Below are 27,967 nucleotides of genomic sequence, written 5' to 3'. Positions count from 1 at the left end.
TTGTTCACTTTTTCACTACTGCTATTACAGTGTTAGCAAACATCACAGAAATATTATTTGTCTGTTAACCATCATTCTTTATTTGTTATGGTGAGGTGATCCTTCTCAGCTTTGTTGTATTTTCAGTCATCACTGCTTCAGAAAAAAAAAACTATGAACAGCTGATGATGACTATTAATCTGTTTGTTTCTGCACACTTTTAGCACAATATTTACACTTTATGCTGGACCAAAAAATAAAAAATAAACAGAAAAATGGTGTGAGCAAAAGTACACGTTAACTCCCTGAAATCTAAGGCCTCTGCAAAATTAAATCAACTGAAACTGAGAGGGAAAGAAATGTGTAAAAGAAGAAATCTCCAAATCTTGCAAATCTCCCAATTTTAGTTCCATAAAAAAAAAATTTGATTTTTTTCTTCAACATTTGTCCAACATTTGATTCATAGTTCTCTGTATCTACCGTGTGCACCTTCACCCTTTGAACAGTGATGTTATTGTATCTGTCAACTTGCACAGTCAGCACGGTCACAATAATCCTGACTGCAGAAGGACATCTGTGGAGAGTCCTGGTGGACCCCAGTTGGTTGGTACAGATGACGAAATTGATGTCACACAGACTTTGTGGTGTAGCAGACAGTAGAGAGGACTGGGAGGTGTGAATAAGCAGCACAGGACTTGCGCTTTTACAGTAGTACCACTATAAAAGTGGGGGGTTGGGGGCGCTGTCTGCATTTATCCTGCTGCTAGACTAATATTGACCGATCAGATGTGCTTTAAAAAGTGGCACCATCTGTTCCTGATAAAAAACCCCTTTTCAAATCCAAACCGTAACATGCAAAGTTGACAGGAGAGCGATACCAACTGCATCCCCACCAATCTGTAGCGCTGGAGGTGCCAGCAGTTTGCACAGTGTGCATGGGCCTATCACTGAGGTAAGGCATCCAGGACTCTTCTGAAGAGAAAGCGTACCAATCCAATTTTGCAGACTTTTGGGGGAAGGAAAAAAAAAAAAGCCTGAGCAAACATGAAAGGTAGGGAGGAAAATCCTGGCTGAGACCCCACATGTCTGATTTGACATCCGGGCAGCTGACAAACAATTAGGCCTTCCATAAGTAGTACTCTGAACCAGACTTGCCTCAGGATTAGGCCACAAATGAGCTGCACATCATGGATTATGTCTTCTAAATGGAAAGGGAGAAAGAGCAAGTAAGAGAGAGTGTGTGTGTGTGTGTGTGTGGGGAGAGAGGTACTAGCTCCTATACTGTATGTGGTACACATGGTTAGAAAGCAAGTTGAGTGTGTAGGTGTGTGTGGGCTGTGTGACATTCAGCAGATGGATGTTATTATCTGTCCCTGGCCTATCTTGAACACCTCTACAGGAGACTCGGTCCTGTGCACAGATGAGCTTTATTCATGCACACTGCTTCATGAAGGTGCAGACTAATGTACTCAAATCTCCATATACTCCGCACATGCTGCACCGCTCACTTAACTGCTGCGTTATTGCCTGTTCTCCATTGTGTGTACGTTTGACATTTCATAATTGCATCATTACTTGCTCAGTGCATCGCAATTTGCAACACGCGCTTCAAGCAGACAGACTCTTGCCCTTGATTATGGACCTGAGTGGAATGGGGTTCCTCATCAGGCTGTCTTGATTCGCCCCAGCATGTGGGGAGACACATGCTGCTGTGGGTGAATCTAATTGATTGGATGGCACCCAATTCCCAGGTCCAAGTCTCCTCAGGCAGCCGGCATGGATCCGTCCAAGTGAAGGATGAGCCGAGGCATCGGTTTCCCCGCTAATAGATTGGCATGTTCTACCCCCCATATGCCTCAAATGTCTCTGAGGGCAGCTTGGCCACAATGCAGGGCACAAAGTGGCATTGTCACTGATTAGAAAAGTGAGAATGCGTTGACGTTTGGAGCATTTGACACCAAACCTCAGCTTTCGGTTTGTCCCAGGTACGTCGTACAAACAGTACAAACAGTAACGTTGAACACAGTCTCCGCTTTGCGTCAAAATTGTATTGACGTTGCTAATTCGAAGAGGAACGATACTTAAGCTTACTGCACCTTTTGACAGAGCATGGAAGAAAATGTAATCTCACACAAACTTCCCACAAGCCTTGTGCAACTTAAACAAAATGAATAACGCTGACAAATGGAACATTAAATACAGCCAGATGTTGGGGTACACAGCCAATAATGGCTGATGAGGTTGAGTTCTCTGAAATCAGAAAGAGTTTGTTTATAGGGGAACTTGTCAGGTGGAAGTTGGCAAACCAGTCTAGGGCTGAAACGATTCCTCGAATGATTCGAGTACCTCGATTACTAAAATTCCTCGAGGAAAATTTTCCTGCCTCGAAGCTTCGTTAATTTATGTTTTATTAGTTAGCGCACCGTGTTCCGGCCGGGACTTCATTTGCGTTGCGCGGAGCTCTCACTTCCGCCTCTGAGTTGTTGACAAAAGCTAAGTCTCAGCGGCATAAAGTCCAATCTTCAAGATTGGCCCGTGGGGATTTTATTGATTGATGATAATGCCCGACTTTTTATCGTTTTTGGGGAACCAATAAGCATCCTTAAAATGACTGGGGGGAATGCCTGGAGTACGGCAGCATTTCTCCTCCGGGGCTGCTGGTTGAAAGCGAACGGCGGGAAGAGCGCTGAGGTGAGCGGATAGACTGAACAGGGCGGGCGGCTGAGTAGCTGATGCTTACCGTGTAAATGTAGCTTTACCGACGAACCGCACAATAAATTTCATATCCCGGTCTGAAGAAACGGGTGGCGGAGCGCATCGTACATGGCTGGTAGATGAGTTTCTGAGTGTGACCAGTGAAGGTGTCGTAAATATCCCGTATTGCTTCCCCCCGTGTTCGTCCCCCGGTCTAACGGTTCGTCAGTCCGCTGGTCTATTTCCTCCCCTCCATCTTACGTTCGTTCATTCGCCCTCTCCTCCCACTCCAGGCACATTTCCCGTATTTTCAAACCCAAAGCGTGACAGGTTAGGTGGCAAGGTGAGTTTAATTAATCTATTAAACTCACTGAAGATGAATACATAAACTAAAAGCTGGATTGTAGACATTTTTTATAAGCATATTTGTGAGCCTGCCTCTTTATTAAATTCAATATAATTTCAGATTTTTCTATAACTTTTCTTCTGGTTAACTTAGAAAGTGAGCTATTATTGTTACAGGTTAGTTTTCTAAACTACAAAAAAAGCAACTGTTAGGGATGCTCAAATATGAAAAATTGGACTGATATTGATATCTGATAGTAACACCGGTATTATGCCAGATTTACCAATATTTCATTTTAGAATTTTTTTTAATCCGATTACTCGATTAATCGTAAGAATAATCGATAGATTACTCGATTACTAAAATATTCGTTTACAACAGCCCTACCAGTCAGATGGGAAGTTGGGGTAATCTTGAGGAATAGCTCACATTCACAGTCAGTTTATCCACACATCTTTACAATGTTGCCTTTGTTGAGTTGCCTTGATTAAAAAAAAAATCCAACTAAATGCTACTACCATAGAGATACACTTTTAAATTATTTAGTAAAGCTCAGAAAAACATGGAAGACAGCTGTATGTCATTTTGGTTATTGTCTGAATCACGTAAGTAGTTTAATTCAGCCATTTAGGTCAAAAGATAACTTGGGAATGTTTCTTAATGGACTTATTTGTACAGTGAGCTGGAAATTATGAACAAGAATCTGGTCTGTGCGAAATGTATTCAGCAGCACCTCTGTTCAGTTCTTGAATCTCTGCTAATTTTGTGTCATATTTTCATTGTGAACAGTGAACAGCTGGAGTCAGTGAGACTAGTTTCTGGTCAACTTTTGTTTGTTTCAATTTGGGTCTTCAAAAAATAATGTTTGAAGACCCAAACCTATTAACTTCTTTAATATAAAGAGTTTTCTAACATTGATATATGAGTACGTCAAATATAAATTTGATTGTATGAAATGGTGCCTGCTGCTATACTCTTTCATATGTTAATCATATGTTAATGTGATGGAGCCATAACTCTGCAGGTTGCTAATATTTAAACAAAAAAAATTTTAACTTTTCAATCTGGCATGTTTGCTGTAGGAGCTTCACTGATGTTTTCTGAGTGTCGACCTTTAAGATGCTTCTCCCAAGTTTTTGTGCCACTTGACTTTTAACTGCTTGATGTAGCACGGCTTGCATTAAGTCTTATCAACGTCCTTCAGCTTCACTTGTTCATCTGCCTTGTAGGCAAAACACCTCAAGACAATGCTGTTGCTTTTACCTTTTTATCTGAAGAGGCTGTTCTCCAGAAATACTTAAATAAATTTACAGCGCTTGTTTGCTGTTTTGTCAGCCATCCCTGTTCATTTGAGCGGCTGGAAGACTGAGCATCTGCGCCATTGTAGCGACATTATGCTTCACCTTTGGAAGATGAATATGACTCAGTTTATTTTGATTATGATACAATTGTTTTATTTTCATTTTTTTAGTATTATTTAAATAGAAATGTACTGCAAATGGTTTTGAACTCCATATTCCTCGAGTGTCCATTTTTGAGTTAGAGCTGTATAAAGTCTGATGTCTCTATTTCATCAGAGCAACTGTCAACTGAATCATAACTTCAGTCATCACCCTGTAAACTCAGGCATCACTTCAATAAGACAGCATTCTCATTTAAAATTTTTATACAACAGACATTCAATTTGTGGCTAAATGTATTATTTTTAAAACAATCTGGATTTCTAAGCTAAAATAATTCTCAACCCTAGAAAAACTCTTTACACAGTTTAATTTAATAGAAGTTTAACACAGTCAAGGCTTCAGTTAAAGAAACTGGACAGTAGTAACCTGGAAAGAGGGTAAAATCATTTCCCCTTGCCTAGATAAAAGTTTGCTTTCAATAAATCCGTGGCCTCACGAGGTCATTTGAAGGGACCTGCAGAAGCAGGGCCCCACACACCACAGTTGGCATCCTGCATATCTGTTTGTGTGCTTTGGTTCAACTTGCTTGATCCTTTTTTTTTTTAAGACTTATTATATAGAACAGCTGGCATTTAGAGGATTTTAACTCGAAAATGCTTGTTTCAACAGGTCACGCTTTTTTCTCTCTGAGAACGCAAGTGCCATTTTAAAGCTTATTGGATGAAAGTCTCATTTACCCCTGGCTGCCAAAGATGACGCTGCCATGGAAACTGCTTCTATTGCTATCAATCATCGACCGTCTGACAGGTAAAGCACCTTTTCATATGAATGATGATTTTTTTTTTTTTTTTTTTTTGTCCTTTGGACATTCACAGTTGTGGTATAGTGGGTGAAGAGATGTCAGAGATGATAGGAGGCTCCGGTTTAGAGGAGTACTCATCAGTATTGACTTCCATTCACACTGCAAACAGAATACTCTCAATCTTTTTCCTCGCACCGCTGAGATTATAACCCGATGGGGAGATATGATGCTTTTATTCTATAATCTTTTCCTGGGCAAAACACTGAGCACAAGCTTCCCCACCTCTGTCAGTGAAATGTATTGGTAATAAAAGTCACAATCATTCTTTTCACAAAGAATAAACGATAGAAATCACTCCTCTGAGTCCGTCTTTAATACATTTTGCAGCACAGTTTGGTGATCAAATTTTAAAATAACCGTTTTTTTCTATTTTATATATAGTAATAGCTTTATTTTGTTAATGCATATCGACACGATGTATGTTTTTTAAAGTAACGCAAAGGAATTGCTGATTTAATAATGCACTCTGATGTTGATTTTTTTGAGTTTATCTGTTTGGAAATACACCATGATCAGAATCATATGAAACTCATGGATGTCACTTCCAATATTTTCTGGTTTTTTTCATACTCATATTATTAGTATTATTTTGCTTCAGAATGCCTTAAAAACAATTAGAACATCAGTTCTGTCACTGTGGATATTCTTCTTCATGCTCAGGCAGTTTTGTGTTTCTCTGAAAGATTGTCTGGACAGTGCGTCATACCACGGTCCGCGGTGGAGGATGGAACCAGCCGACCTGTTCATCCCCGTCGACTCCATAGAAGAAGAAGCCACCCTGACTTGTGATGCTAAGGGCACGCCTTCTCCTCAGTACAGGTAAGAGCTCATTTACCTGGAAATTAATTTATTTTCAATGTAATACCAATGGTGCCAAAGCTCTGCACTTAAGGATGCAATTATTACCATTTTTCACAGAAGTAAGAGACTTCTACTTCATAATCAGCAATTCAAATGAATTTTCTGCCATTTGTTTTATCTCTTTCATTTGTGGAAATGTTACATTAGAACTTCGATCTTTTTTCTTTTCTTTTTTGTGTGCAATTGAAAGTTGCATTTAAAACAGGTTATTTGAAATTCAAACTTACTAATATTACATCTGAGTTTCAAAATGATGCGGGCATTTGTGGTTTTTAATACAAAGTGTTATTATTTTCTCTTTTAAAAATGTATTGATGTTATTGAGCACAGATGGTATATATCCTGTGGGAAAATGCTGGATCCACTGATTATGTTGCAAATAGGCACGGGCCAGTATGAGATTATCAAAGCATCACATCTTTCATATGATAAATCACAGTTTTAATTTAATGTTTTTGTCTGAAATAGACACGTGTTATTTTTATTGCTAATAAAAGCTAACACCATATTGATTAACACCAGCAATGACCCAATCTACATTTTTATAATGACCACTTTTGCAATACAGAATCTCTGTTGAATGCTTCATTAAAGTTATAAGATCAGTAACTGACATGCTTAAAAGTTTTATGTTTTTGCAATCCAGTAAAATAATACACCATGTTTCATCTGTATTGTTTTTGTAACGTTCAGTTTTGTTGTCGTGAACAGGCCTTTTGGAGTCGGGGCCAAAAGGTCAAGCATGATTTCATTAGTCTGTAACTCTTTCTTCCAGAAGCTTTATGAAGATCTCACCCAAATCTAGATAAATATGTCTGTGAAAGAAATGATTTCTGTTTTATCCACATTATTCCTGACAATGCTGCTGAAGGTTTGTTTATGTTAGCAACTTCCAATATAATAGCTGCAGGAAAGAAGTTTGTTTGGTTTCTGGTGAGAAGTATGTTATAAATAACATGTTAGCAATTAGTAATGTCTTATTTTTGGTTGTGTTTGTAACACTCAAGCACATACGGGTGGCTTGTCAAAGCTCAGTCATGTGTGATTTGCTTGTTGTGCTATTTGTGGCTGCACAGTTGATCAGAATATGTGGCTTCAGTTAGTGTTTGTCAATGATTGATTTTATTATTTTTCTCCGATTGGTTACCAACAGATGAGAAAGTTGAACAGTATAAAATTAAAGCGACCACCAAAATACCAGCAGTTGTGTTAATTTTTAATTTTAAACCGAAGCATTAACAGTCCTGCTGATCAGGTTTGATTCAGGTTTCAGAAATGACAAGCTCCTTAGCTGTTATGTATTAGATTGCTAAACAAACTGTAAATTATAAATTTGTTAAACTGTCAAACTATAATACTTTTCTTTGATTTGTCTGAAATGGGTGCACTTGCAAAAATGGTCTTTCTGAATTGCATTTATCCTGGGAGACCAAAAGCAACCCAGGGCAGTAAGCAATTGTAAAGTTTGCCCATGCCTAGCGCCGTCGTAAATCATCATGAACATTGCCAGTTTAGTTATGTTAAGTCAATTTTTTTGTGATTGTACAGTTAATAAATTTCGTATTCAGCTACCAAATGTACTGTAATGTAAATAATTACTTAAATGGACATTTTCTTTGGACATACTTACTTTGCAAACAAATGTTGCTAAATATCTCATGGGTCTTTCAAGTCATGTGCGTGCACAAAATGTTATATTCAAGTTAGTGGTGGAACTTGATAAAACGTTTTCTTAATAGAGTTAATGTCTGGGTCTGTAATTAATTCATCACAATTAATGGCATTTTAATCAAAACCATGTACCGACAAAATATTCAACATTTTCAATTACAAAACCTTTTTGCTGCTAAATTGTTAAATAAAAAGACAAATGAGTTCAACGACAAAGACATTTATTGTTTTTAATGTTATTTCAGTCGTTTATTCATCAGATTGGTGCAAAGAGCTATTATGCTCATTCAGCTTTCAAGTGTCCCTAGTAACTCTTGTAGCTTCTTTGAGAAAAATACTTCATTAAAATGTGGACACATTAGTGTTGGGCACGTCTGTGCTGCTGCAACATGTATTGCATTGCGGTGTTATTTTAGGCTTGAAAAACCTCTGTAATGGGTTAAAGACTTTTTGCACAACTTGCACACAGCAACAGACTTTTCCACCGTCGCTTTAGATTGTTTACAGAAGCAAATATTAACCGCTGATGGGCCAAGAGAAGCAATCTTTGTCATCCATTGCTATGGCTTGCACCAAAAACACAATAACACAATAAACAGGTTCTAGCTTGTGACTTTTGCATGTATTAATTGCTTTACAATTTTTAATGAGTGGAAATCAATGTAGTTAATTAATCTAAATTATTGCGTGAAAGTTCCGGCCCTAATTCAAATCAAATAATAAAAATAAAAATAAATCTCTCATTTTGCTGGTAGCTACCCACTCAGACTGAGTCAGCTGCAGTTATTTACTTGGTAAAAAAAAAAGAAGAAAAAAAAAAAAAAAGATTAATTACTGAACTCTACTTTTTTGTGTGTGAAAAAGATATGTGTTCTCCCTTCTATTCATTTTCTCCTAATTAGATTGAAATGCATATAGACACTCTAGGCGGTGATGGCATTATGGCTCTACTAACTCATATTGACTAACACCACCAATCTGTCTCTTTTTCTCACCACCAGAGATTAGAGAGATACACGCAGCATCCTGATGATCGGCTCCTTTATTAAAACACCACGAGAACAATGCAGATTGCTAGACGCCAATTGGCACAGAGAGCCATTGATTACAATTGTCTTCTGTGTTTAGCGTTTAGTGGGAGCTGCCGGCCACCTGAGCTGCATTGGTAGTGCCGTGCAGTGTGTGCACTCATTATTTCAGGCTTTTCACATCCCGTTCGCCTAAGACCAGGTATTTCCATGTAATGATTAAAGGTGAGATGTTTAATGTGCTGTCTCGTCAGACTGGCTGTGCAAGTGTCTGCGTGCCCCCACAACCTTTCTGGCTCCGCTCTTGAAGTGTAAATGGGCTCACATTGCTCCCCAGCCCCTTTTTTTCTCCTTCTTTACCTTCTTTCTTTTCCTACTCTGTCACTCCCAGAGATATAAGACTTTCATTCTATGCACACAGCAGCGGCATAATAACTCAAGGGAGAGAACCGGCTCGCCTCTTTAAAAAGAATAATCTTTCTACAGCATTCTGAAAATGTGTCTGAGCTTCTTATAATCTAAGTAGGAAGGGGGACTGTAACATTCACTTGACCCACGTTTTGTACGCTCGGGCCCGCGCCACGGGATCATTCGGAAGACTCGACTTTTTTTCTGTACCTGGAAGGTCGGCGTGTATTCAGAAAACAAATTTATAGCAGAGTTGTTTGATTTATTTTTTTTTCCTGGTTGCCAGTCAATCCTGGTAGCGCAGAGCTTCAGAGGCTCTTCAGAGAAGGTCAAAAAGAGGTGAAAATCATGGCTGAGGGTCAAAAAGCTGAATTCAAGTAGTCGGACCAGACACCCACACTCATACTCCTAGTATAAGGAAACGCTTAGGTGTTTAGTGTGTTGCTTTTACAAGAGGAAGGTTTAAAGTCGGTTCTTTCAGCAGTGTAAGGTTTCTGCAACGTGGCAGCATGTATATATACCTTCAGAAATTAATTTGAAAGTTAGATTTAAAATCTTTCGGAAAGCCTGCCTTTAAAGCTTTTATTTCTTTTATTTCCACTTCAGGACAGCAGAATATATGAATATAGGTGATGGTAAGAAACGGATGTTCTCTATGGTGAGAGAAAAATGATTGAACATCCATAAAAGGTGCCCTGTCTTTGAACCCATGTATGATCTTTCTTTTTTTTTTTTTTTTTTTTACCACAGTCAAAAGGAGATGCATAATGGCATTGTGGCTGAGAATGGAATAGAAGAATTTCTCTATTAAAATATGAAAAATGATGTAACCTGATGCTTGAGTTCTTTCAGGTGTCTCATTTATTTAATAGCTCAAACCTACTGTGCAAATGTTTACATATCACGTTCCCATGCCAACATGTGACAGAAGAATCCAGCCGAGAGAAGAAGTTAAAAAGGCGTTTGTTTCTTTTTTTGTTGCATCAGCTCACTGTTACCTCACACCAAGTGCTAATGTTGGAAATGATAAGTCAGAGGCGGGATGGTGTCACTTTATGTTAATATGACGTGACAGAGAGGAGGTGATTACAGCTAAAGTGATGATAACCTCCAAAACCGTGATCTTTGACTACCCTTAAATAGCAGGGAATGGCTTTGTGTGTGAGATACTGGAAGATTAAAATTTAATGATCTCTGTGGGAAGCAGGGGACAGTGCAGCAAGTGGTGTTGTAGCTAAATAAAAAAGATAGAATATAGAAAACAACTGCAAGATTTTGTTTTAGTCATAACATTTCCAAAACCGCAGAATATTTATCTATTAGTGATTTGCAAATTTAGTTTTGCCCGTTTATGCAAAACCAGTTCACATCAAATGTCATGTCAAGGCACTTCACAAGATCAATACGTATAGATGCATATCAATAAATTAAAATACCATTCAAAAGATTTAATTACTCCAGTAATTAATTTCAAACATCAAACTCATCATATATAAATTTATTAGACACAGATTAAAATATGTTTTTCATTTGTTTTAACACAGATAATTAAAACCCAATATTCAATTCTAATAAAATTAGATTATTACATAAGACCAAAAAAAAGGAAAAGTGAACTGGGACTCCATGTGTTTATTACACCTCAGCTGGGAGGACAAAACACAGAATGAGGGGTTAAGATGGACCCACCAATTTTACGCCCCTCATACACCCTCAGATGTAGTATTGAACCTGTAACTAATCTGTCATAATAATTAGATTTTTTTTTTTTTTGGTAAAACATAAAGTGACCTAACCAAGCCATAAAAATGCGTTCATATCTTCAGGATTTGTTATTTACTGAACAATCATTTTTTTATTAGATTATGGTTATTTGGAATAAGAACAAAGGGAGTGTTGGAATTTAATCAATAAGTTGCCTCTTTGAAACTTGCAATCTGCTTTCCAGGTTAAGCGACTGACCTGGTCAGTTACAAATCCATCACTGGGTTATTAAAAAGGGCAGAGGGCAATTTTATCGTCAGTGTAGCTCTGGAATGGACACGTAATCCGGCATGCAGATCAGTTTTCCAGTGGGACAAAGCGCTTTGAGGCCGATAATGAGTTTGCAAACACTTGTGGCCCATCAAACAAGAACCACGGCCAATTGTGTTTGGTATTATTCACTGTGCTCAATCCCAGTCCTTTGGGGATCATGGGGATCTTAGCAGGCTAAAGCTTGACAGAGATGAAGAGGTACAGTAGAAAATGTTTGAGACGTTCTGCCACTTTGAACTTGTTCCCTGATTGGTGATTTAATATTTAATTATAGGCAAAGCCTACTTACTCTTTTCAACTTAAGCAACATGTTATTAAGCTGTCTTATGATCTAACCTTCTTACTTGATGATTTTAAAAATATATATTACACGAGAAACATCAGCAGAAGAGCAACTTTGTTTGAATTTTGACTGAATTGAAATTCTGTGTATGTTAGAACAGCAAATATGAGAGAAGCGAGCAGATGTGAAGGACTGGTGCAAGCTAGAATGCTAATGTTATGCAGTGATGCTATGAAAATGCCAACTAGTATGCAACGTATCCGAGGTTATTTGGTGACTTTTAGCTTCATTCCTTTGCCAATGCTAAGTGTGAAAATCAATTTAAAAAAGGTGTGAAGGAAGAAGCAGGAAATGCGTGTGTGTCGTGGGGTGCGGTAGGGTCACACAGTAAGGAAGAAGTTGTGCGGTTAAAAACAAGGTTTTAGATGCATTCCCTGACTTAAGAAGATGTGTTAATGCGTTGGCAGGAAGTGATTAATGGTAAACATGATACTAATATAGTTTGATGTCCATTTAAAGATTCACTCAAGCCTATGGTGCTGTGAAAAAGTACCTACACGCACTGAACATTTAGATTTGGATACAATTGTAAATGTTATAGAGCCCACCATGTCTTTAATTGGGATTGGAAATGTTGAACCAAAAATGAGTATAATTTGTGTTTAGTTTTACAAATAATAAAAAAAAAAACAGCTCACTTTACTGTGATCACCCCTAAATAAAAATTCAATGGGACAAATTGCCTGCAGAAGTCACCCTGTCAGAGGTCATCTGTATCTCATTTATTCTCAGTGTAAATATGGCTGCTCTATGTAGGCCACAGAGGTTTGATAGACACATTAGTGGAGAAAACTAAATAAGGAGGACCAAAGAGCACACCAGACAGGTCAGATATAAAACTGTTGAGAAGAGGGTCTGATGATAGTACAAAATCTATCATCTTGGCCTATCTGCCAACTTACCAAGACCCTCTGTCCACCTAAGCTCACTTGCCAGACACGGAGAACAATAATCCGAGATTATGTGGGTGCTGCTCTGTGGTGACAATGAGACTGGCATGAGAGTTTGTGTAGTCGAGTGGTCATAGTCCATTGCTCCCTGTGCTGTCTTACCTGGCTTGTTGAAGTTCCTAACTGTTGTTAGCTGGTGTGGGACAGGATTCTTGATGGGCTTGGAGCTTGCTCTGATTCCCTGTAGGGTGGCCATCTTTGCTCCAGGGTGTCGCTCAAATAGTCACAGTTGCTGCAGTGTTATTTGGATGTAGTACCTCTGGGGTTTGAGTTTAGGAGTGGGGTAGTGAACTTGGGTAGTGCTTACTTGGGGTTTGTTATGTTGGGGTAAGTGACCAGTGGGGCTGGAAGACTTGGTCCACCTGCCAGGAACTACTGGTTCCTGTCCTGGCTAGTCTTTGGGGGTCCATAGAACCCTAAAGAGTCTCTGCTGTTGTAGTGTAGTTAGCGATAGAATGGGGCAGTGGTCCTTTATGGAGCCCACCTCCACTGGATTCAAGCTGATACCTCTCTAATATATGCAGCACCATAAAAGAGTAAGATATAGATATAGACCATTTTGGCATGGAGGGGCACAACCATGCAGTGCTCCTCCTGGGTGGTTTTTGAAGTTATTGACTGAAGCCCTGCTAAATATAAATGCATGCTACACTTTTAAAATTTTGATTTGTACAAATTGTCCTTCCACTTCACATGTGAAAGTTTGTGTTGATCTTTCACAAGAAATCTCAATGAAATACGTCCAGGTTTGTGTGTGTAAAATGACATAGTTAAGAGAAGCCCATAAAGTATGAATTCCTTTGGCAGGGCCTGTATGTCTGCCACATAGTGAATGTCTTCTTCCACCATTCTGAGTTGTGTTTCCCATTCACGCCTTGTAACACCACCTTGTTTGCGAGAAAGAGATGGACCACGCATTTTGCCGCCGACTGATGATGTGTTTGCCCTCACAGATGGTCACTAAACGGGACTCTCATAAATCTGGGCCTGGATCATCGGCGGCGTCTGTCTGGGGGCAACCTCATTATAGGCAATCTGGACCGCTACCAGGACGTAGGGATGTATCAGTGTATGGCCTACAACACTGTAGGAGCTATACTGAGCAGGAGAGCAAGTCTACAGTTTGCCTGTAAGTCAATTAATATGTCTGGTACTTTTACTCAAAACTGCAGCAAAGCTGTACTTAGAAAATTAAAAATTTTTGGAATAAAGCAATGCAACTGCTATGTTTCAGTGTTTAATCTCTCACAGACTCTGCCTTTGTGGTTTCACTCTTTCCATAAACCTGTCAATGGCTTTTCTCAGTTTTCATGTCATGCATTAGATAGCTATTCATTAGGCAAGTGAGCACTCCGACTTAATCATGCTTCCTGTGCACATTTTTCATGACAAGGTGCAAATTAAGTGAAAATGTCATTAGAAGAAACAAACACAAAGTCAGCTATAGCACTCTAAAGCCATTGTATACGATTTTCACAGATGCAAATGCGAGGTGCTAAAAGATGTGGCAAAGGAAAACAAAGACAGAAAGCGATTCAGAGGTTACATCGTTCATTTTGGGGGAAAAAATATAATTATATGTACATTTCAGACGTTATGCAAAATGCTGACTTTGTAAGGTTGAGATGGTAACAGTGGATCCCCAATAGTTGCTGCCATGATGTAGGAGGGTTCTTGTTGTGGCCTCTAATTACATTAAGCTTTTCATTTTAGCATTGTCTAAAACTTATTTTACAAATATGATAATCTAAGCAGGGTAATATTTAATAAATCAGCAGAATTTATCATTTTATAGGACTGTGTTTAATAGCATGTTAGAGTTTGATTCACTGAATGTAATCCACTCCAACAAGAGGACAAAGAGAACCTTATTATTCTTTACAAAGCTCTTTTTGCAGCTTTTAAATTGCTGTTGAATGATTTAGAGGTCAAACCAGTGTCTTTAAAATGTTATTCATCTTCTGTGTTGCTAGCTCATAAAGGGCATAAATCAACATTTTTGCATCTTTTCCTTTTTGTTTGTGCTTAGGATTATAGTTTGTTTAGTTCTAGAAATTTGTATGTCTCAAATTTGGGAAGAAAGAAAAGTTTCAAAGAATGAACCAGAAAAAAAGGACAGCTCAGCACATCTCTTAGAGTTGCAGATGACTGATGATGTCACATAATATCAATGCGTATAACAGGCACCCAACACAAAACAGCAATTTCAGTGTTTAGTTCAAATATGAGTTCATAAGTGGAAGACCTATTTGTGGTAGCTATTGACTTTCAGCCTACATAGGAATTAAAGAGCATGTGGTTAAACAAGCTCAGCTGTGTAAAACATAGCTGCTGTGAATGGAAGCAGCTGAAAGTCACTTCCTTACACATACTTAGTCCAACTTTTATTTTTGACCATTTTAGTGTAAACTTCTGTGAACTAGCTGTCAAAACGTTACACATTACACCGTCACACCATTCAAACGCTAAATAATTCATCTAAAGTTAGTTTTCTGACAAAATGCTTATGAGCTACAACAACATTTAATTTCCCTTTGGGATTAATAAAGTATTTTTGAATTTGATTTTAAATGTTCTTTGTCCCTAAAAATTCACTACAAATTAATGTAAATAGCGTTTGTTAGGAAAGTCAAAATATTGGTATACAGTCTGTCATTCATTGGCTCATACATCAAGAAAAAACAAGTCCCAGCTACAGCTTATTACTGTTGATAAGTATGCAGTCGAGTGGCTATTGCTTTTTTTTTATTTGTTTGTTGTAATGAGACCTGGTGGCATCAGAGGATGTACTCACAAAGTGGACACCAGATAAATATGGTAACACAACAAATTTTCCGACCACAGAAATTTTACGCGGACTAAAACTCACGTTGTTCTAGTTACGTTGTCACAGTGGCATGAGCTCTGTCCTCTTTCCTCATTGTTCCTTCTGCTTAAAATAAGATTATAATTGTTTCATAACTCTGGGCCAAAAAGTATATTGAACAAAGACACAGTTTGTGGTTGGTGAGGAGAAATCTCATTACTCACCTATTTACTTTAACAAAAGCCCATCTACTTTTTCTGCAGAAGATTTCAATCCAAGAGGGAAAATAAGAGCACTCACTGCTTATTGTTGACTGCTTAACAATAAGCAGTCAAAAATCAACTTGACTTGTTCCAGTTAGATGTTTTTATAAAGAAAATAGAAAGAAAAACGTCTCTTTAAAATTATGGCATGCTGTTGCTTATGCCACTTCATACCATCAATCATATATAGATGTAGTTACCTTTACTTAATTATATTTTGTGGGGTTTCTTTATAATAAAAGTCATACAGTTGTGATTTATTTGCAAGATATTTGCTCTTTAAAGTTCAAAACCCGTTAAACTGCAACATATAAAAGGAAATTTTGGAAAAGTCTCCTCTGTTACTTCAGCTGCCTAATATGTTCACATAATTATTCCCCAGAGAAAGGCAAAATTCACTTTCCTATTGTCAAACATTGAGGTTTGAGGCCTAATGACATTTCAGACTGCCTGAGAGCACAGTATTTGTTCAAAAATAATTGAATCCAGGTGAATGCAATTTGCCTAATAATATCACACACAGCAGAATTTAGATTAAACAGCTTTTCTTTTCTCTGAAAGAACATTTCTCATTTTCCATAGTAATGCATAAGTATTTTTAAGATTTCTGGTTTCACACTCACCTGCGTTTTTGTCTCCTTGATAAGGAACATCTAGAATCTTGATAGTTGGTTGTTTCTTTTGTCTTTCCTCAGATTTGGATCATTTCAAAGTTCACACCAGAAGCGCCGTGTCGGTCCGAGAGGGACAAGGAGTGGTGCTACTGTGTGGGACACCCACTTCGTCAGGAGGTAGATACTCACAGGCAATAATTTAAAAACGCCATCATAACAAGACGTTTCTGATTAGTTGGTGCACTCAAAATGGAAAATCAGAATGCCTCCTCAGGTTATGGCATGCCGTTTAAATAATCATAAAAAGTAAAGAACTATTTCTCCATGGACCCCCCCCCTCGCCCCCCCCCCTCCCGCCCATTTGATGGACTTGATTAACGTGTTAGTGTCTGCATTGTATTTAGTGCAATCGAAAATACAACTGCAAAAACTTGGAGACATTTCTCAGGCTTTTATCTAAATTGTAGTTCCTAATTATGTTTAAAAATGATAAAGAACTCATCAATAATAAAGTAAGATATTAAATCATGTCTAAGAGTGTTCATCGATTGCTTGTACGCCTGTTTGTCTTTCAGACCTTACATACGCATGGGTCTTCAATGAGTATCCATACTTTGTTCAGCAAGACAATCGGCGATTTGTCTCCCAGCAGACGGGAAACCTGTACATTGCTAAGGTGGAGCCCTCTGATGTGGGGAACTACACATGTGTGGTGATGAACAGCATCACAAAAGGCAAGGTTCAGAGCTCGCCCACATCTCTGATCCTCAGGACAGACGGTAAGATGCTGCAAACGTTCATGACATTCAACAATTTTCTTTTGTTGGTTTTTTTTTCTTATTGATGTCTCTTTTGTCACCAGATTTTCAAAGAACTCTTTTTGTTGTCCATCGCTGCATTTAAGTCCCTAAGTACCAGTAGCTTGTCGTACGCAGTTGATTTTTGACAAACAAATTCCCTGAATCTCCCCCTGTGCTGACTTGCCCTCCTCATAATTTGCGTTCCCCTTTAAAGACCTTCCTCCTGCTTTCACATGGATTTTCTGGATTGTTCTGTTCCCTGATATGGTTTCATAGAAAGAGTGAATAAAGATTGCCTCAGATGAATTAAACATGAGTCATACGTCACTGGACCATTACATTGAGTGTTCTGGTGGCTCAACCAGTTAGTTTCCACTCAGTGTACTGTACATGTAGCTGCATAAATTTAAATCCTATTGCATCACTGTCTGATCCCCATCTCCTGCGCCTTTCTCTGAATAATGATATAAACAATAAAACTGCCCACTCAAGCTTTGAAATAATAGATAAGAAGCTGCTGACTGAAAAAAACAAGACATTAATCGCCCCCCCTCCCTTGCTGTGTTTTGAATTATTCCTCGCTGGCTCTGCACAACACCCAGTGACTGTACATTTAAGTGATGCGCTGCTAGGAGTGTGCTCATTAGAGAGTGTTTGTTCATTTTGTCTTTTATTTGTCCTTAGTGCCATTGCTCGAACCTCTGTGCCAGTAGTATTGTAGGTAAGCCATAAATAATAGAAGACTGAGCAGGTTCTTGTGCTTGCTCCTCACAGGAGTGATGGGTGAATACGAGCCAAAAATAGAAGTTAATTTTCCAGACAATGTACCTTCTTCGAAAGGATCAACAGTTACTCTGGAGTGCTTCGCCCTTGGGAAGTAAGTCAAATTCCTCGAAGAGTGTTTTCAGGTTTCCTTTGCCCATCATTCCAGACGACAAACCTTCAGGTTTAAAAAAGATTAATAAATAAATAAAAACATCCTCTGGTAATTATATTTCTCAGTGTGTGGAGTGGGGGGAAAAAAAGTCATGATTGGTTTTAAAACTCATGCTGAAAAGCTTTTTTTTTTTTTTCATGTGGTTGGATTGGGCTTAATCTGAACCATTCATCCACAAAAATACACAGAGGATGCTTTTATAGTCCATCAAATGCTTCATTATCACTGGATTGTTACAACCTGAGCTAAGGTTTGCCTACTTTTTTCTGTTACAGCCCCGTTCCAGAAATCACCTGGAGGAGGGCTAACGGAGTCCCATTTCCCAGCAAAGTCAAAATGAAGTATTCAAATGCAGTGCTGGAGATCCCGAGCTTCCAACAAGACGATACAGGAGGGTACGAGTGTGTGGCGGAGAACAAAATGGGAAGAAACACAGCTACCGGTCGGCTGGCTTTTTACGGTATGTGATTTTTTTCCAGAAACACATCTGCTACCATCAGTAAGGCTACATATTTGCACAAATATTTAATTCATGTATTCATGTAGTTTTTGCATGCAGAAGTTTGTATGTAATATGAACAGAAGCTGAAGTTTCACAATGAAACTTCAGCAAAAGCCTCAAAAAGGACCTGAAAAACATCATTCTGAAGTTCAACTATGGAATCTCAGCCCTTCAGCTAAAAAAAAAAAAAAAAAAGAGTAAATATCAACATAGAAATGCCAGATACTGACTGGCCTCAAAAGAACCCAAAGTCTCAGCAGAACCTTTGAAATATTCAGAAATTTTGAAGAGAGGTTTTATTCAAAACCCATTTTAAACTACAAAAAAAATTCCTGCTCACTGAAAACATGTTTCATAAAGTTTAGTTATTGTGTTTAATTTATGGACATCCTTGTAAAGCAACACGCATGAGAAATTTTCATATTTAAAACATTTGTTCTCATACTGTACGTAATTCTTTGGGGGAGTTTTGTGGTGACGTCTTTTGTTTAAATCATTTACCTCTAGCGGGGAGCTTTTTTTTTTTTTTTTTTTTGCATGTACATTTTTGAAGAGCTCGTATAATAAATATTTACAGGTTTAGCGGTTAGCTATGCTGCCTCGTAGCAAGATGGTCTTTCTGGTTCTAGTCTTGGATGTGTGGCTTTTCTGTTTAAGTTTGCATGCTCCCACTTGAGATTTTCAGGGTTTTGTTTTTTTTCCCCAGATCTGGAAAACAACTGAAAAGTTTCAAAATGTTTACCCTTTTACACTTTCACCTTAAAATATAGTAGCATGAGAAACATGGGAATTTTACTGTTGTTAGAGTGTAATTAGAGATTAAAAAAAAAAAGACGTCTGCTTGGTTTTAATATTTTCATTATTTTATTGCGTTGCGATTGTTCTATTTAAAATTTGCCCCCTTGGCTCATTCCGGCTGCTGCGTTTTTCTGTGAATTCATTACAGAAGCGAAAATGACACCTGTGACATTGGAACTGACAGCATGCTTGGCGCCTGCAAAGGAGCTGTGCTTATTATGAGCGCTGCATTCTTCCCATAAAAAAAAGGAAAAAAATTTAAAAAAACAACAGAAAAAAATCGGAAATGTTCTGCATATGTAATGCTGGAAGTTATGTGCAGGGGTGAAGGGTTTTTCTACACACACTTAAGGTGACAGGTTGGGGTGGGTGGCGATGTTGTGTGCACTCTTCCAGTGGCGAGAAGTTTTCCGCTTTGTGGTTCAGTGTTTAATGGTAATCTTGTGTTGCCACAGGCTAGTGAAACATTTGAGTGATGAAATATGCAATCGTTTCTCTCTCCTCCCCCGGCCCCCTTAAGGACAAGCCCATCCTGTTTGAGCTGCCAATCTGTGCTTCCTTTGAACTATTTGGGAAGCGGCATACTTAATGGGCCCGGTGCCGCTTCCTTAAAAAGAGCCCTCCTCTGGGTTTCTCGTGAGATATTTCATAAGAGGGGTATTTCTGTGTCCTCAGCCAAGCCTCAGTGGATCCAGACCATGAAGGACACGGCAATGGCCATAGAGGAGAGACTGCACTGGGAGTGCCGGGCCAACGGAAAGCCCAAACCCTCCTACGCTTGGCTGAAGAATGGCCAGCAGCTCCTCTCAGAGGTAAATCACCGCCGTCTAAAAGCGTTTTTGTTTTAAATACTTAATCTGCAGCCGCGGCTCAGCAGTTTTATTCAGAGAAGCGCGGCGTGAGAGCTTGTTGTCGGTTTTTCCGGCGTGTTGGATGAGAGTGTAAACATCTCGCGAAGGTGTGCCAGCGATGAGACTTGGATTTCGCCGGGGCTTGTTCAGCGTCACCTTGGCAGATTACAGCGTCTTAGAGAGCGGATCAGTCGAGTTCCCAAGAGATTGCTCCATTTCATTTGAATGGAGTCGAGAGTTGTTTTTCATTATTTATGGTGCATGTTTAAGCTCCTTGAGATTTAGGGACAATGGGCTTAATCTTCTGTGAAATATACTATGTGGGACTGCACACCTCAGTCCAAACCACAAGAGACATGCACGCACGTCTGGCATATTCTCAGCTCAGTTGTTTTAAACTTGGCTGATTTTAAATGGCTGTTGAAAAGTTTTTTTTTTTTTTCCTTTTGTTTTATGACCCTTAATAAAGCTCACAGCGAGACACACTGAATTACACAGCAAATATAATTCGTTTTTAAATCATTATTAAAGAGGCATTCTTAAATGTCACTCTATATTTTCCTGGCATCTTAATATCTCGTAGGAAAATAGAATCTGCAGCGCCTTGCAGAAGTATTTATACCAACTTTTAATATCTTGCAAGCACAAACTTCATTGTATTTTACTGGGATTTCACGTGATTTACACAACGTCGCGCATGCTAATGGAAGGAAATGAAATGAAACTTTAGAAATGTGATGTGCATCAAACCCCTTTGTAAAATGTTTATTTTATGCAATAAACTAAACATTTTTCACTCACCTGTATGGTGTACGGTCCATGTACCATTTGTTCTGTTGCTTTTTAGCATATTTTTATCATTTGCTCTTCCTTTTAAACAAAGGTATAAAAAACAATAAATAAGTGGTTATTTGATTTTGTTTCAAATAGTTTCTCCTTGTCAATGTGAAAAAGGATGAGCAAAATCTTAAAAAAAAATTATTTTACATTTTGGATAATAAAATGAAAATGACTTAAAAACAGAAGTATGACTTGATATTATAGAAATTAATGTCTCTCATTATTCCAGCATAGTAATTTAGCCACATAGAAAGCTATTTAAAATATCTTACTAGATGTAGTATTTTTTATATTGATTGGGATTTAAATTGCATACTTTGTCTTTATTTTTGCCTCATCATCAGTTGACTTTGAAATTATTCTTTTCATAACTTAACTGACTGAATGCCCACACATTTAGAAATTCAACCAATGCCATTTCATGAGCATGACATTATTTATATATATTAGTAACTGCAGTTTTTGATCATTTGTATGTAAAATATTCACATTTAGCTGCCTAAAAAAATAGTCTTATTATAAAGTTCCACTTAATATTGAACCTGGCCTTGCAATGTTGGAGCATTGTGTAGCCTTTTCAGCATCAGCACCTTAGAAAGGCCATATTTCTGTGCGCATTGCCAAAGAAGAACTAGAGAACACTTCTTCTTCTTTGGCTGAAGACTCGGGAGTTAAATTTGGTCCACCGTAGCTTTTTATGTGACCCTCTAGATTCCAAATTACATCAATATTTCCCTCAAGTTTTTCACAAAGCTGCAAAACTCATGCTAAATTCATACAAAACCAATTTTTTTTCCAGTTTTTACAGACAAATTTTCTCAAAATTGGCCAAAAACATTGTGTGTAAGTGACTGCTTCCTCAGCCCTACTTGATGTCAAGTTGTCGTCTGTGACCGATATGGCGATTATTAAAAAGTCACATTTAACATCATACATAAGTGCAAATAAAGCAAAAATTACTTTGAAATATTTCTAAATTAGCACCACAAAATCTGTGATTTTGATTGCAAAAGAAAACACAAAAACAATCGCAAAATCCTGGATAGACGTTCAATATCATTTAATTTTAAGAAACACTTATTGAAAATCAGCAGCTATTTACTGATATGTTAACAATTTAATGGATCTTGTCAATACATTCTGGCGCAGCCGGCCCTTTAAGAACATTCAGATTTTTGATATGACCCAAAAGGAAAATGAGTTTCACACCCCTGCTCTAACTTTTGTGAAAATGCTAATTTTGTTAGTCAGTTATCTAAAAAAAATCAAATAAACTATATTAGGCTGCAACACTTAATGGGTGTAAATACTTTAGCAAGAAACTATGCATTCAGTTTCAAATGCACAGCATGTGATACTGGGAAACACGCAACATGTGTTTATCCCTCTCACTCATAGCTGTTGGTTTAAGGATCCATGGCAACAACAGCAGCCTTGAGATTTCCAAGTAATTCCTTCAAGCCCGGTACACCTTTTATTTGGAAGCGTCGTCCAGCGTTCTTGGCAGAAATACTTCAGCTGTGCCAGATGGGATGGGGAGGTGTGGTGCCGAGCCTTGTTCAGGTCTCTCCAGAGCTCTTGGTTCAGATCCGTTTCTCACTGGGTGATCCCAGAATAGTTCTAGATCTTTCCTGAAGCGCCGTTTTGTGTCATCTTACTCCAACTTCAGGATGTTGGCTTGTTCAGATGTAAACCGCAGAGCATAAGCGCTCTGCCCTTTTACTTGTTTCCCACTTCCTCTTGCTGAGATATGTTCCCAGAAGATGCTGTTTTCTTTCCTATGGTTAGTGATGGTACTGATAAAATGATGCTCAGTGATTTATTTTGCTGAAAGTATTGAAGAAAAAAAAAAACAAGCTTAGTCCAATCTTTGTTACATCAGTTGGAGGATTTGGCTTCACCTGGTCTGAGACTCTGTAGGCTGTCTTGTTTCTTTCAGTAAGTAATGGCTTCTGCCTGTCACTCTACGATAAAGCCGTTATTGACCGATTGCGGCAGTGATTGTTCTCTCATCTCTACAAAGAAACTGGTGTCATTCACACTGACCAAAGGCTTGTTGGTTAGCTGCTGATCCAGACCCTTTATTCCTGTGTATTACACCACTCTGGCCCTCCAAAACAAAATTATTTTTTTCTTCCACAGATCTGTGCCCCAGACACAATTTTATTTCACCTTCTGAAACTTCTCTTCTGTCTCATATATACTATGAGACTCTATCCTATCCTATTACGCTGGTTTACTAAAAAACATTAAAACATAGGATTTCTGTCAGCAGTGAACAATGAATCTTGTCTTCTTTTCTTATTCAGTTTTATTATGTTGTAAAACTTAATAACATGGAAATATATAACTGATTGTGGATTTATTGTATTTTTTAAAAGGAATAAAGTAGCTTAAGCAAGAATAGCCAATGCTATGTAGATAGATTATACATATTTTTGTAAATGTAGAGAGTTTGTGATGATTAGTTGCTACGGGTAACTATGAGGTAAATTTCTTGTTGCTGACATAAACTTTTGAATCTGTTCACATTTTTTCTCCACATCATACTATAATTGGTTGGGCTGTTTGCTCAGGTAGCCAAGCTGCTCTGTAGCTTTAAAACAGGGTTCACAAGGTGACTGACTAGTATAACAAAAACTGTACACGAAACAGTAAGTGTACTGTGGATTTTTTTTTTTTCCACCCTCCTGAAATTTAGACAAGTTAAAGGTTGAATTTGTCCAAATTTTCTAGCATGAGATGATGTAACTGCAATAAAAGATAAAAATATCTTCATGCTTTTTAAAGATCTTTTCCAGGGTTCTTAATAAATTTAAAGAGAGCTGTATGTCTCATGATTTGTATGCTGTACGCAGGACAAGTGATGAAATGGTAAAACTTGATCTCTCCTCTTTTTTTAAAATAAACTAAGCATGTTTTCATTAAAAACGATGCACACACAGAACCTAAGAGGAATAAAAGCCGCACTATCTTGATTTAATCTGCAAACGCCGGCAACGTTTTTGAAAATCTTCTGTTTACCAACATTTATCAGAGTGTGACATGCAAAAGCAAAAAGCTACCTTTAACTCTCAAGCAATAATTGCTTTCTTTCATCCCTGTCTTCACAGGACAGGATCCACGTGGAGGATGGGGTCCTTACGGTGTCGCCGCTCACGCTATCTGATGCTGGCATGTACCAGTGTGTGGCTGAGAACAAACATGGCGTCATATATTTTGCGGCCGAACTAATGGTTTTAGGTAGGATGGCATTTATCTCCTAAATCCCCAAATCATTGTTACCAAAAGAATCTAAAGGTCATCTTACTGTCTTTCTTAAAGGTTGTCTGGCTTAGTGGGTAGAGGGTTCAAGTGAGGATGATTTTGTGGTGTCAAACGCATTTAGATTTATTCTTTTTTTTTTTACAAATCTTAGAAAATGATTCCTCCCGCTTGAATTCTTTTATTTTTTTTTTCATATGTTGTCACTTTGCAACCATAAACCTTTATGGGGATTTTATGTGCTAGAAAGCAAAGCATTATCGTGAAGTGGTTGTTGATGCAATACCTTCAGAAGTCACCGAAATAGTAAATAGAGTAGTGAGAAGTTGCTATGGTGATTCAGAAGGAGTTCATAGCTCAGGTGGAAAAAAAAAAAAATCTGTTGAAAGCACAACTATAAGTTGTTGGCTTCACAGATCTGACTTCAATTGAAGAAACAAAACAAAAAGAAACAAAGTCAATGTTGTCACACATTATTTGGCCTACAAAACTCTTATTTGTTGAAGAACTAATTGTGCATGTCACCCTAAAACATGCCAGAGATAGCTTCGTGCTGTGGGAATACTTTTGTTTATAACATACATGGGAAAACTGCTTCCTGCCAACGGAAGAATAACCAGAACTAAACACCGGACAGTCTTGTAGGAAAACATCTTAGAGGTAGCAAAAGACATTCACCAGGAGAACAACTCTAAACTATTCCACAACTGGAGAGTTGCTATTTATGGACGCTCTGTGTAATGTGTTATTTAGACAAATTGACAAATTTTCAGCCTTAATTTGTTAAAAATCTGTTAAAGAAATTGAAGAAATACCCTAAATACCTGAAAAAATTCAATGGGTGCAAATACTTTTGCGTACATTTATGTGACTGGGACAAACAACAAACTTCCATCATCTACAAAGCTCAATTTTTACACAGAATTCCTTTGTAATTTTTGATGCATTGCTTTAACCGATGCCTTTATTCAATGCGACCCAAGCAAGAGAAAATAAAACTCACAGCATTGTTACTCTCCGTATTCATTCCATTCTCATTTCAAATAATTAAAGCATCTGTCTCCATCTCTTCAACATTTATTGATTTTCACAGATTGAATTACAGAGTGCTTGAAATGCCTTGTGAGATCTCCTGCAGTCTTGTGCTAAAAGACAGTTTGCTTTCACCCCCACCACCGTCAGCTTCTCCTCCGGACTTCACGGGGAACGTCCTCAGAGCTTTGCTCAAAGCCAAAGCCGGAACAACGGTGACGTTGGACTGCAAGCCCCAGGCCTACCCGACAGCAAGCATTTTATGGAAGAAGGGGAACCTGCCTATCCACACCAACGACAGGTAATCACAGCAACTAGTTAGCAGTCGTCCATGGGAATGTAATTAGGTCAGCGCTGGCATTTATTCCCACGCTCTGCTCTCTTGATCTGATCAATAGTGACTCCAGATACAAACAGCGATTAACTATAAGGTCCTCATGCATAGTGTGGAGCACAAGAAAAAAATGAAATCAGTGTTTATGCATTGATTAAATGTTGATTGAACAAGTTCCAGCTGAAGGAAGGCATTTGCATTCAGTATTTAAAGACGCCTAACTTTTTCCCCTCCTTTTCTGACCTTAGATCAGACTTTCTTCCCTACCAGAACTTTAAGCTGCTTAAAAGAAGTTTGACTTTGCATCATAACCATATTTTAAAATTGACCTCTGTCTCTTTAAGAACCTCTGTTACAGTAATCCTCCTTCATCCATTTATGTTGTTTATAACCATTATTAGGATCGTTTTAGTTTGTATAATAAGCTCAGCAGATGCCTAGTTCCTCCAGGTGTTTGTTAAGTGCTGCTGCCGCTAGTCTGGTGGAGCTGAGTGGGGAGTGGTGCTCTGTGGGGGGCGTGAGGGAAAAAGGAGAGAAAACCATCCACAATGTGAAAGCAACTGGATCACGTGTGGATGTTTTGCTGCAAGAGTCACTAGAGTTTATCTTGGGGACAAATAGATCTTCAAAATGTAACAATAACTTTAACCACATCACTAAATTAGCTACAAAGGAACTCAAAAGACAGCAACGCTAGCCATCACAAAGCCTTCCTCTCAGTCATTTAGAATATTTGCTGTCAGAGCTGGAAAGGCGGATGTGAGCAAGGCGGCCTTCAAACTTGATGTCCCATCTGCAGAAATGGGCCAGCAAAGAGTCATGAAAAGGTAGAATAAGGATACACAATTTATTCCAAGCCATATACCTTAAAAAGAAGTGTTGGTTTGTCATCCAAGCTTCCGCAGACAATTTAAAGGCAAAGTACGCTTAGCGTATAGGTATTTATGTAAACTTCATCATTATAGGAACACGATAAAACAATTTTGACCTAAAACAAAAACATGTTTATTCAAATTCTTTGTTTATACATCTAGTTTTCAGCGTTATGTTGACGCTGTCTGTGTTTGCCTCCTCCTGCACAGGATCACACTTTCTCCAGATGGAACTCTGAGGCTGGCCAATGTGAGCAAGTCGGACGCGGGCAGCTACACGTGCTTCGCCAGGAACAGATTTGGGATGTCAAGCACAACTGGAAGGCTCCTGGTTACGGGTGAGCTGCGCTGTTAAATAGCACTCCACTTAGTAAGCACAATTCACTGCTCGGCGTGCGTCAGCACAAGAAGGAGCTGCTGCATTTGGGTTATTCACCAATCGCAACCTTTTACATTTTGCTCTCTGAATTGCGTTTAGCAGAAAGCGTTTTTGCATACTTTGACAAAAAGCTGAATTTTTATTTATTTATTTTTTGTTCTTCTTGCATAATCAAAACGTGCTCTGCGACTCGAAAAGGCTTGTCTTTCAGGGGTTTTGTGAGGCTGCAATAATCCACTCGGAACGTATTTGACAAAGTACTTGAACACTGTTTTCCTCAAAGCAGCTGAAACAACCAATTTACTGCAGCAAATGAAAGTGCCTTGAGTGGAAGCAGTGGAAGCATTAGTGAGGTGGTGTCACAGATGCTGTTATTGTTGAACATGCATTTCTCTTTTTTTTCTTTTCGCCTCTGGAGTGACAGCTTGGTGTTTTCCAGGTTTCTCATTGGTTTTGTTAATGTGCTGAATGATATTGTCTGCCACTATGATCGCCAAGGCCAGTTATTTCTATAGATGACTTGAGTATTTATCATAGACATAAACAGGTTAGCGATGCTCGGCTCAGACTGAGACGTCGCTTCTTTACCAGCGACTTTTCTCCTTGACATTCAGCGTCAAGCAAAGATGTAAAAGTACAAGTTCTCTTCCTTTGTGCTCCACCTTCTCTCTCTGATTTCCTCACTTTCATTATCTTGCCTTTTTGAAGCTCAGAGGACTTCTCTAAATGATTGCTTTAGTGTACTTTAAAGCGGCGCTCCTCATTTCCCGTACTAGATCTACACCGGAGCCTATTATGTGCGGTTTTATCTGATCAGCAGCGCATTGCAATTTCCATCAGGATTTCAGAAGATTATACAATCTGTGTCATCCTATTACCCATTTTAGAGGCAGCAGGCTGCATGTAATCACACAGTATTTGACTGGGACCTTTCTGTGCAAAGACAACGTGGCTAAGCCTGTGACTCACTGTTGTACAGAGCTTGTTTTCCGGAAAGTGTTGCATCTCTGCTTCTGTTTTCAGTGAAATCAACAAAAGGTCTGCTTTTCTGTTTGCAACGAAACACCTCGTTTATTGTGAAAGTCTGGCAGCT

The 27,967-nt window shown here is 38.5% G+C and overlaps 1 protein-coding gene across 1 annotated transcript in view; it reads left to right on the top strand.

Annotated features, from left to right (window-relative positions):
• Positions 1-5,026: 5,026 nt before the first annotated feature.
• Positions 5,027-27,967, top strand: part of cntn3a.2 (contactin 3a, tandem duplicate 2) — a 48,534-nt gene continuing 25,593 nt past the window's right edge. The window contains exons 1-11 of the mRNA XM_014991211.2: positions 5,027-5,229; positions 5,968-6,103; positions 13,536-13,711; positions 16,347-16,442; positions 16,841-17,044; positions 17,840-17,942; positions 18,278-18,462; positions 19,978-20,114; positions 24,107-24,236; positions 25,440-25,590; positions 26,706-26,833. Coding sequence (XP_014846697.1) covers positions 5,175-5,229; positions 5,968-6,103; positions 13,536-13,711; positions 16,347-16,442; positions 16,841-17,044; positions 17,840-17,942; positions 18,278-18,462; positions 19,978-20,114; positions 24,107-24,236; positions 25,440-25,590; positions 26,706-26,833 — 1,501 coding nt within the window. The 5' untranslated portion in view covers positions 5,027-5,174. The remainder of the gene's footprint in view (positions 5,230-5,967; positions 6,104-13,535; positions 13,712-16,346; positions 16,443-16,840; positions 17,045-17,839; positions 17,943-18,277; positions 18,463-19,977; positions 20,115-24,106; positions 24,237-25,439; positions 25,591-26,705; positions 26,834-27,967) is intronic.

Source organism: Poecilia mexicana, unplaced genomic scaffold, assembly GCF_051168715.1.
Source record: "Poecilia mexicana isolate PSO_F unplaced genomic scaffold, ASM5116871v1 scaffold_7, whole genome shotgun sequence".
In the NCBI taxonomy this organism is placed as follows: Eukaryota; Metazoa; Chordata; class Actinopteri; order Cyprinodontiformes; family Poeciliidae; genus Poecilia; species Poecilia mexicana.
This window is presented reverse-complemented; position numbering and strand designations above follow the sequence as displayed.